General features: G+C 40.1%; 1 protein-coding gene across 1 annotated transcript in view; it reads left to right on the forward strand.

The window, feature by feature from the left end:
- The first annotated feature begins 2,827 nt into the window (after nucleotides 1-2,827).
- The window catches only part of GLP2R (glucagon-like peptide 2 receptor), a 41,196-nt gene continuing 32,334 nt past the window's right edge, over nucleotides 2,828-11,689 (forward strand). Inside the window, exon 1 of the mRNA XM_009885285.1 lies at nucleotides 2,828-2,932. Within this exon, the coding sequence (XP_009883587.1) occupies nucleotides 2,828-2,932 (105 nt within the window). The remainder of the gene's footprint in view (nucleotides 2,933-11,689) is intronic.

Below are 11,689 nucleotides of genomic sequence, written 5' to 3' on the forward strand. Positions count from 1 at the left end.
CTGTTACGAATATCTCTGCTTGAAAAGCTGGCCAGCAGCAGAGTGAAAGACCAAACAGGTATCTGGACTAAAAAGGCAGATCAAATCTCACAGCCTGAAAAGCAGACTGTAGATTGAGCCAGGAGTCATTTTTTCCTTCAGCTTTGTGTTATTGTATTTTCACAAGGATATAGCACTCGTGAACTCTACTTGAAGCCTTTGTGCATTGACAGTGCTTCTGGACATTATTATCAACTGCCCAGCAAGTCTGAGAACAGGATTGGTGGGAAGGAAGGAGGGAAGACCTTTTAAGGATTAAACACTTATCTATGTTCCTATTCCCAGGAGTAGTCTGCATATGGCTGTATTCAAAAGTATTTTGAGACCTGTGAAACCACTGACTCAAGGCAGTTGAGTTCACTTGGGAGTAACGCTGACACCTCTTCAATATATACAAACTTTACAGCTTTATGCCCATTATAAAATGTAACCGGCATCAATGTCATAGCAGAGTTGTTGTCTTTGACCTTGTACTAGACTATGAATCAGTCTCTGGAGACTTCAGAAAAAGCTCTGTCAATTGATATCTTCTGATTGACAACTGCAGTCTGAGATTTTTTTCATTGAGCCAGTTTTCTACTTATGCCCTATCAATGCTGGTACCACAAACTTTTAAACCAATTTGCCATGTAAGACTGCTCTATATAACAGGAGAAATGTATTGCATGAGCATTTATTGGTTAGATCTGTCATACTTTGAAAAAAGAAAGAAAATAAAAAAGGAGCAAATAGATTATCTGGACCTTCCTTCAAATGAAGTGTTATATTCAGTGATTTTTGCTGGAGTAAAGTTGAGAGTGAATGAGGGTGCACAGCCGGGGTTAGCATTCAGCTAGCCTGATTTACATTGTTCTAGTAAAAACTCTGAACAGTAGCTCAGAAATTCAAACTTCAGCTCTGCATTCTGTCTTTACCACCTGGTGCCACAATTTGTTATTGTAATTATAATATGGGGATACTCTGATGCGGGTTTCCTGCACTGACCTAATCCGGGGTAGTGTTAACTCTAGAGAGGGAACACAGAGCTTGTTCAAGTATAAACTTCAGATGACTTTTAAAAGTGAGTAGGTAAACACTAACAACCTGTAGAAGTGAAAAAAATGAAAACAGAACCTCAGCTGCTGGATGCTAGCTATCAGTGGAGAAGATGAGAGGACTTGCATGCAACTGAGCAGTATTGAGGATGTACTGCAGGAGACTCTGTGGATATGCTCAGGTCCAGGCATTTCTTATGATAATCTCAGAACCACTCCAATGGTGGAGCACTATTCAGGTATCCTGGTTTTAACCTGCTACAGAGCTGATCTTACTCATATGGCCATTAGAAAATGTGCTTGTATCCCTCATAGCAATACACAGACGACAGTTGCTACAGGGGCTTTGAAGTGCTTCTCCCTGGTCCCCAGAGTTGCCCTTAGGTGTGACAGGGAGGAATATGTATACTGACACATCTATACAGGAGGCAGAGTAGTGCAGAGCATCCAGTGCCCTTACTGCTAGGCCTCTAGAGTGGGCTGGATGCATTTCCACACAGAAATACTTGTCCCTAGAGCACTTCCACACCCCTTGTCCAAGTACTCTTTTTTTACCACATTCAGACTTTATGTAAAGATGAGACATGGGTATACAACATGTCCTTCCACCTCCTGAATTCCTCCAGAAGAAAGTTTTGGCACGTGTGTAGAGAGGGTGTCTGGTCACACTGCTGGCCAGTTTGATGGGGTGTGCTGCAGAGTGTATTTGCCACACAGTTTGGGTTTAATCTATGTCTGGCATTGAAAACTGGGCTACTGCTGGCCTCCATAGTCCTAGTGTTGCACCTCTGCCTGTTCTCCAGCTTAGCTGCTTCAGACTCCTGTGAGTTCTGCAAAGGGCATGAGCCATCCTCTGGTATGAATAGACACAAGTTTCATTTCTCTTGGAAATGGAGGAGACAACATCTTCTTGACTCTCCGTATTGCCAACTCAAAGCATGACAATCATAAGCTAGACCCTAAAATTGTGATGTTATAAACGGTTTCATTCCCTGAGCCTGTATAACATACAGATTTATTAAAGTTTTCAGGTTTCTCTCTGCAACTAGGAAAGTTGCAAAGAATTTTTTGAAAATTACAGCTGAAATTCATTGGCAATTTCTCCAGCCTCACAGCTGAAGCTGTGAAAAAACACTGAATGTCACAAAAATTGTAATAAAACTTTATCTGCTAGTAACATCATTTTTTTGTACATTTAAATTCTGCCCAATTGTGCACTGACAGTACATATTTGACAACATATCGTGAGAAAGGACAAAACCAGCTGTTACTGAGCTGCTTCATAACAGCCAACTAGATTCAGCAAGCTTCTTACACAAAGTTTTTCTGTGTTCTAGGACATCTTTTAATGCTTTCATGAGGTGTGTATAAATATATACATGTATTTATGGATCTGGACTGCATTCTTCCAAAACCACTGGCAGAAGTCCCATGGAGTTCCAAGGGAAGCAGATCAGCCCTCTAATGTTTTAATAGTTTTCTGACTTCTTATTGGCTAAAGGACAAGATACAGTAAGCAGATTTTCTGAGAAGTTTAGAGTAAATTCTCTCTGCCTTTAATCAGAAAAAACAAAACGCAATTGGGGTCTAGCAAGCCTAGACACTTCAGTAGGCTTCCTCACTTATTTATAAGAAGATTCATGAAACAGTTGCACTCATAAAAGAAGACATTTTTACCTTTTTTTTCACAGGACAGGGTGATATATATCAATAGTAGAGTGAAATATCAGCATATTGGGGACAAATCTATTAGAATGGGCACGGTGGCACTTTTTGGTCTCTGTTCCAGCATGGGACTCTGGTCCAGAATATCTCCCACACCTGCCAGCTCTGTCATGATACTGTTTCTAGTGAAACAGGTAAGTTAATAATAATTAATTATGGACATAATTAATAATGTACAGTGTAAAAGTGGATTCCTAACACATAACATTTTAACCTTCAGAAACAGCATGTTTCTTTCAAAAATAGTTCTGACATAATAATTTATGTTTATTAAAAATCAGTCATGAGAAATATTGACTGAGAAGCTCTAGAGTTTTGTATTAGAATTCATTCTGACTAGGTCATTTAACATGAATAAATTGTAAGTGAATAAATTGTGTTTACATATGTTTATACAATCTCTTTTCATATCAATATTGACCAGTATTATTCAATATCAGTATATTTATTTTTCAGTTTTCCTACTGAAAATACCATTGTGAATCATGTTTATTTTCTACTGCCTTTCCCCTGTTCTAAAAACAGTTTTGCTTTGTTTCTAGCACTATGTTTTAGCCTTTGACTTGTACGAGGGGTGAGCATTGAATCATATTTCTGGAATCTGGTGTTATTGAATTCATTCTGCACCTCAGCTTCTTATATAATGCTAGTAAATCTGTATGCGATTTCAACTTTTATTTCTTGTAGAGATGAATGAAACTCTTCATTTCTTTTTTCTCTAAATCTATAAAGAAATCTGAAATCTTACTTCTTTGTCTATATCATCTTAGAATTTGAAAGAGGTTTAGGTATTTAATGTCAAAATATCTCAGTGTAAGTCACTTCAAGGAAATTTTCACTTATGTATCTAATTATAATTATTATTTATTAATATCAGCCTTGATTTCGTTTGTTTTTTTTTTTTTTTTAAATTACTAAGAGGTAGTAAATTTCAATTCATGTGAATAAAATTCATGTACAGATTTAGGATATATTTCTATTAAATAAATGTACATGAGAATAAGTGTAATTGACAGGCTTGCATTAAACTGAAAGTAATAAGCTGTTTCTATCTACTCATTCTCCATTTAGCTGGGTTTCTAATGAAGCGGTTTTCCATGTGTATGTGCTGTAGGGACTGTAATTGTGTTAATAGCCTTTTTATGAAGAAAAAGTTACCATGAGACAAATATTCTGTTTTTTTTTTAATTGAAAATATTCCTAATGAAAGGGATATGAAATATTCCTAATGAAAGCTTCTCTCGCATAAATGGATATAGAACTGAAAGAACTCTCAGGTTTGTGAGACACCTTAAATCTGTAGGACAGCTAGACAAAAGTACTGGCTCCATCAACGTTAACAGAAAATCTCAAATTACTTCCATGAGATCAAAACTTTACAAGACTCTAAATCACAGTGATTTACTTTGTCATAATGATTCCTGTAACTTTTTAAAAGAAATACATGTTAAACTTCCTTTGTATTTTATTTAATAAGAAAATCAAATTGCAAGGAAAAACAATCATAAATCACTATATCCATATTTTCTAGCAAACACCTATATGAAAAATATGAATCAGAATAAACCAGTATCATGACTGAAACAACAAGTAAATATTTAACTACTTATTTCTATTGATTTTTTTTTCTGTCTATGATAGCATAGAACAGAAACAGAAATATTTCATTTCACCATTAGCTTAGGATAAGAAATTAAAAGGGTGAAATCCTGATTATACTGTGGTCAGTTATGAAAAAAATTTCAAACAGTCTGTTTCCAACCTTGGAGGTTTATTATTATAATCCACTTCCTAAGCAAGTGTTTCAGGCAGTGTTTGCTGTTTCATGCAACATATTCGTAAACAGTGTTGCATCTTGGTGCAGTTTGGGGGCTTTAAGCAAACCACATAAATTGAAACATCCATCCAGTAAAGTTTGATTAAATTTCAGTACGGGTGAACTTTGGTGTAAGCAGGGTGCCAGGCTCACAGGCTGAGGAGGTTCATTTGCTACCAGCAAAACTTCAGATAGCTTGAAGAAATTTCCAGCATAGGGCAAAAGGTTACGGACTTTCTGAGCTTCTGTCTTGGACATTGGAGGTTAATTTCTTCTAAGTCAGAAGTCCTGTTTAAATGCTACTGGCGGAACGTCAGTTGAAACATAAAACTGAGATCAAAAGCCATGCTGAGCTGCATGTTGCTACTGCTTAAGATCATGGTAAATTTACCCGAAAGCTTGTATTTCTACCACTGAGCATGCATTGTACCCAAATTTTGGCAGCACTGGATAGCCCAAAACTTAGGTCATAGTAAAACGTCACTGGGATCTGTAGAGACCTATGTTAGATGCAGAGAGCAACTTGGTAGTTCTTCTCAGAACACACCCACAGGACTGGGCCTTCTCCCACATGTGGCAAAAGGAGGAAAATCCCCCACAATCCCAACAGTGATTGCTGTGCTCCTCACATTGACCCCCCACAGACTGCAGACCCTCCTTTTTCTGATAAAACCTATGACCTTCTCTGGAGAATAATAAGCGATATTGACGTAAGATACAGAGATAAGCCTGTCTTTTTGATTTTTTTTGTTGAATACTTTTCACTTAGTTAAACAGATATATGACATCAAAGTGTCCCACTTCCTTAATTTCCCCTTCCCTCTTAACACTAGTGCCTTATTCACAGCCCACACAGTTTGCCTTCTCACTGGACAGTGAATAGCTCTCTAGTGCACTTAATGCAGAACCTTAACAGTATGTTCCACTGCAGAAAACACTGAAGTCTTCTGTCTGGGGCACCTGCATCAATCCTTTTCAAGCCAAGAAGTGAAAGTTAGTTGATTTTCCTTGTTCCAAGGCACTGCCAGCATTCTTCAGCCTTTCTCTATACATATGTTGTTATAGATTTTCCCCAGAGAGACTGGAGACCACTGGAGACTGAACAGTCATGTACAAACAGCAAACTTGCTTTTTTTAGCTTCTTTTGGTAGTAACTGTGTAAGTTTCTGATGATCAATTCACAAGTTGCTGCCATTCAAGTCATCATGGTTTGCTGTTGAATATCTATTTACCATTTCACTGATAAGATAAACCTGTGGGGATTTCTTAAGCTTTTAGTTTAATGATTAAGGCCACTCCAGCACTTTTCTTACAACTTGCAAATTTATCACCATTTCTTTTGAGGTATGACCATCAGAGTTAGTCATACTATCCAGGCAGAGTTGCACCAGGGACAAATACTACTCATTAATACTATATTTTACTCCTTTTCAACATCTTCTCTTGTGTGTACAACTCTAGAAATATCAATAATCTTGTGTACTGCAACATTGTCTACAGGTGGCTCATGTCACTTCATTTCTACAACTAAATATCAATTGTCAAAAAGTCCTGACATATATCCTCCAGCTTTGGCTTCTAGGAATAAAATCTTGCATTAGGTCTATCATGCTGCGTGCTCTGCAGAGGGGTTCATGATTCTCTTCCCCAGGACACTCCTGGAATGCACTGAGGATAACTTCTTAAGCTGGGTAATAGACAGCCCTGCCAGAGGGGATGCAATACTCGACCTGCTGGTCACCAACGCAAGTGAGCTAATTGGTGACATCAAGATTGGAGGGAGCCTTGGCTGCAGTGATCATGCACTGGTGGAGTTCGCAGTCCTGAAGGATATGGGTCAGACAAGGAGTAAAGTAAGGACCCTGAATTTTAGGAAAGCAAAATTCCAGCTCTTCAAGGTATTAGTCAATAAGACCCCCTCGGAAACTGCCCTCAGGGACAAGGGAGCAGAACAGAGCTGGCAGATCTTTAAGGATGCTTTCCATAGAGTGCAAGAGCTCTCAGTCCCCAGCTGTAAGAAATCAGGAAAGGAAGGCAAGAAACTGGCATGGCTGAATCAAGGCCTGCTGGTCAAATTAAAGGGCAAGAAGGAAACACACAGGCCGTGGAAGCAGGGACAGGTGTCCTGGGAAGAGTATAGGGATACTGCCCAGCTGTGTAGGGATGGGGTCAGGGAGGCCAAGGTGCAGCTGGAGCTGAACTTGGCAAGGAACACAAAGAATAATGGTTTCTACAGATATGTCAGCCAGAAAAGGAAGGTTAAAGAAAGTGTACCCCCCTGATGAGCAAGACTGGCAAACTGGTAACAACAGACAAGAAGACGACTGAGGCACTCAACAACTTTTTGCTCCACTCTTCACTGGCAATCTCTCTTTCCACGCCTCTCAAGTCAATGGACTGCAAGACTGGGTGAGCAAAGGCCCTCTCACTGTAAGAGAATATCAGGTTTGTGACCACCTGGGCAACCTGAACATACAGAAGCCTATGAGATTCTTTCATTCTCATCACCTGGTGAGATGCATCCCAAAGTCCTGACAGGTAATTGGCCAATGTAGTTGCCAAGACACTCTCCCCGATATTTAAAAAGTCATGGCAGTTAGGTGAAGTCCCTGGTGACCGGAAAAAGGGAAACATTGCACCCATTTTTAAAAAGGGTAGAAAAGAGGACCCTGGGAACTACCGACCTTCAGCATTACCTCTGTGCCTGGCAAGATCATGGAATAGATCCTCCTAGAAGAAATGCCTAGGCGCATGGCTGATAGAAGACAGCCAGCATGGCTTCACAAGGGGCAAGTCCTGCCTGACCAACCTAGTAGCCTTCTGTGATGAAGTGACTACGTCAGTGGACCAGGGAAGAGCTACAGTTGTCGTCTGTCTGGACTTCTGTTAAGGCCTTTGACACAGTCCCCCACAACATCCTTCTCTCTAAATTGAAGAGATATGGATTTGATGGGTGGACTGTTCAGTGGATGAGTAATTGGTTGGATGGTTGCATCTAGAGGGTCAATGGTTCAATGTCCAGGTGGAGATTGGTGACAAGCGGTGTCCCTCAGGGGTCTGTGTTGGGACCAGTACTGTTCAATATCTACATGAACGATATAGACAGTGGGATTGGGGGCACCCTCAGTGAGTTTACAGACAACACCAAGCTCAGTGGTGCAGTTGACACACCTGAGGGACAGAATGCCATCCAGAGGGACCTGGACAAGCTTGAGAAGTGGGCCCATGTGAACCTCATGAGGTTCAACAAGGCCAAGTGCAGAGTCCTACACCTGGATCAGGGCAACCCTCGATATCAACACAGGCTGGAGGATGATGGGATGGAGAGCAGCCCTGAGGAGAAGAACTTGAGGGTACTGGTGGATGAAATGCTGGACATGGGCCAGCAATGTGTGCTCGCAAACAACCTGCATCAGAAAAATCCTGGTCTGCAACACCAGCAGTGTGCCCAGCGGGTCGAGGGAGGTGATTCTGCCACTCTGCTCTGCTCTTGTGAGACAACCCCCCGCAGTACTGCATCCAGCTCTAGGGCGCTCAGCACAGGAAAGACATGGACCTGTTGGAGCAGGTTCAGAGGAGGCCACAAAAATGATTAAAGGGATGGAACACGTCTCCTATGACGACAGGAAGAGAGTTGGGTTTGTTCAGCCTGGAGAAGAGAAGGCTCCGGGGAGACCTTACAGCAGCCTTCAAGGGGGCCTACAGGAAAGCTAGGGAGGGACTCTTTATCAGGGATTGTAGTGATAGGACGAGGGGGTAACAGTTTTAAACTGAAAGAGGGTGTATTCAGATTAGATCTTAGGAAGAAATTCATTACTGTGAGGGTGGTGAGACACTGGGAGAGGTTGCCCAGAGAGTTTGTAGATGCACCATCCCTGGAAACATTCAAGGTCAGGTTGGACGGGGCTCTGAGCAACCTGATCTAATTGAAGATGTCCCTGCTCATTGGAGGGAGGTTGGACTCGATGCCCTTCAAAGGTCTCTTCCAACCCAAACTATTCTAAGATTCTTTCATTCTTTCATTCTATGATTGTGTCTAAATGGCCTTTATGAACTGGTCAGTGTCTGCTCCCCTGTTAATTTCCAATCATCTGCACATTTTTTGGTTAATAATTTAAATTATTTTATATGCTCTTCTAACTATAATTCAAATTGTATTGAGGTCAGCTGACAGCTCTTAATTTTTTTTGTCTGTCATGTGCAGCTTTGATTATATTTAGACCTGATTTGTTTTTTTACTAGAAAGTCTTATGGTAGAAAACCAAGCATTGCACAGATATTTACATCAATAGAGACCGGGCATTGGCTATCTGACCCTGCCTGCAGCTTTGCAGAAACAGGCAATTACATAAGGAAGTGATGTGAAACTGTCATTTATGCCTAAACTGCTCCTCACTCTTGTTGAGTGAGCTTCTTCATGACTGTGTGTCAGCCTTGTCTCCAGGAATGGAACCAAACAAGCAGCCAGGTAGCTGCTGTGAGACATTCCTTGTATTTCCTTGACTGTTTAATGTATTTATTTATTAGAAACTGAAGTTCTATGCCTTAAATCAAGCAGTCTTCTCTACAAATGTATCATCTCCATGTCTTTGCCTCTTCAAATGAGGTTCACTGACTCGGGAATGTCTGAAGAACCTCCCCTGGCTCCCGGCATTTTGAGGCCCACTTGAAGGAAATGTCAAGATGCTTTTTATTTTGGAAATATGCATTCCTTTCTCATGGCTGCTGTAAATATTCTCTCCTTATCTTGCAAGCCCATCAGAAGAAAAATAATTATAGTCTTTCTACTCCCTGGAATTTATAGTAGGGTGTCTGGAAATTAGCTGAGAGACTAAAAGCAAAATATTAGGCAGACAACATTTTACACAGCAAAAACATGCATGAAAGAATAGTCTCAAGTAACAGTAGTCTCCACTGTTCTTGTTTTGAAAGTAAATAAATTTGATTTTTGTTATTTTTCCAACAAACATAGGTTCAAAGAGGTGAAGTTCATACAGGTGAAGTTCACAGCCATATATTGTCCTGGTTATTTATCTCTCTTGACACGTCAGGGCAAGCACACATGTGAAAGGCAGTTTCCAAAAAGGGTCTAGTCCAGACAAAAGAAAATTGATTTTCCCTGGAGAGTTGAAAAGTATCCTTTAGTATAAGGACTACTGCTTTTCAGAAAACTTATATTTAGTCTGCTCTCCCAAATTTGTTTGTTACAATTAGTAACATTTTCAACCAGTGGTGAATTTTTCATTTTTGGTGACATAGCGATAATGTTCTTTGACTACTTGCCCGCCTCTCAAAGCCCTGGATTCAGGAGACCAACTGGCATATTACACAGAGACTGCTTAGGCTGATGTTCTTTTCCCTGGATAAATAATGATCAAGTCATCATACTGATACTGAAATGCTTTGCTCCTACCTGGGCACTTTTTCAACAACTGAAATCTAACAGGTCACCAAGCGATTTTGCATTTAACTCTTCTGGTTTTAGCCATTCTTTTCCTAAAGAGTAATTATTAGTTATGGCCCTCTTAAAGGCTTCTGCAGTCAAAGTGTTGTGTGATAAAGATGTGTCAGAAAGATGGGTATTTACAGAGAGCAAGTTAAAATATGAGAGTCCCCTCATTACAATTGCAACTCTTACATTGATAAGGTGTATGCCACAGATGTCCACCACATCCTAAACACATCAGTCACTACATAGAAAATCATTATTAAAATCTGCCTATAGCTAGAAATTTTTATTTTTTTTTAATGGCAGAGTAGATTTTGTACTGGGAGTAATTTTATCAGTGGAGACAAATTTAATTCTCTCCTCTTTACTAGCAACTGTTGATCTACATCCCTGATCTCACCCTTTTGTGCTAACATCTAGATTACTTTCCTTTCTGCTTATCTGCTTCCTAGTGCCAAGGGAGTGATTCAAGGTCAGCATGTCCAAGCAGGGCTCCTAAGCTTCTTCTTTCATTTCCTTTTCAAACACCACTGACAACTCCCTCAACCTCTGTGTTTCTTCTGTGTGTTTCTGCAGCCGCAGTGCCATCATTATCTTATAAATGCAGCAGTCCTCTCCCATACAACCTGCCAGAATTTGTCCAGCAGAGCAAGCACCCATTTAGATGCTGACACAGTTTTTTTACTTCATTTGTGTTCTCGGCCTATATTCACCGAGAAAAGAAGAGACTGGGTGAGAAGTTCAGTAGGACCCTGTGGATTGAGGGCAGATTGTTCAAGGCTACAGTAATAGAAGGGAAACTGTTCTTGAAACACTTTTATTTGTATTTTCTCTAAACAGATCACATCAACGCAATTGTTCGGGATCATAATCTCTCCAGAAATCTAGATTTTTGGAACTTAAAGAAATTCTTGATCTCATCTGGGGTCATCACTGTAACAGGAAGGCCTAGGCAAAACCAGCTTTGAAAATATCTAAAAAAAAAATTTTTAAAAAAGTACCTATAAAAGCTCAGGACATAAAAAGCCATGTGTGTTATGTTTTATATGGAGAAAATTTTGGCATGGATAAAAATAATGCTCCATTTCACTGTGTAAAAAATCTTGAGGATAAAGACTCTTGGCCCATATGGACACAAGAGGAGAGCAAAACTGTGCCCTCTCTAGGTGAAATGGGCAACATAGTTGGTGCAGAAGGGCAATTAAAACTAAGATTTACAATTGTGTTTTCTCAGAAAAAAAAATGAGGAAAAGAAAGATGTCTATGGTGCAGTTGCAGCTGTTGGAGAAAGAAGTCGTCTTTGAACTGCTGGGCAGGAGTACAGAATGCACTGGAGAAAAGCTGTTAGTTGTGAAATAGTATTGCGTATTCATTACGCTTTTTTCAATTTTTTACTGTACTACTCAACCAGGTGTGCTTGATTATCTATAAAAATACTCTAAAAATAAACAGCCCTCAAAATTGTCAATCAGATTCCAGAATTAATCTAGCAAAATGTAAATACATGAGAAGTATTTCAGAAGGGGTCTGTCTTTACCTCCTTGCTTACCTACCATTCCTCCTCTCCTCTCCTCTCCTCTCCTCTCCTCTCCTCTCCTCTCTTCTCCTCTCTCTCCTCTCCTCTCC

This window comes from Charadrius vociferus, unplaced genomic scaffold, assembly GCF_000708025.1.
Source record: "Charadrius vociferus isolate BGI_N301 unplaced genomic scaffold, ASM70802v2 scaffold415, whole genome shotgun sequence".
NCBI classification, from domain to species: Eukaryota; Metazoa; Chordata; class Aves; order Charadriiformes; family Charadriidae; genus Charadrius; species Charadrius vociferus.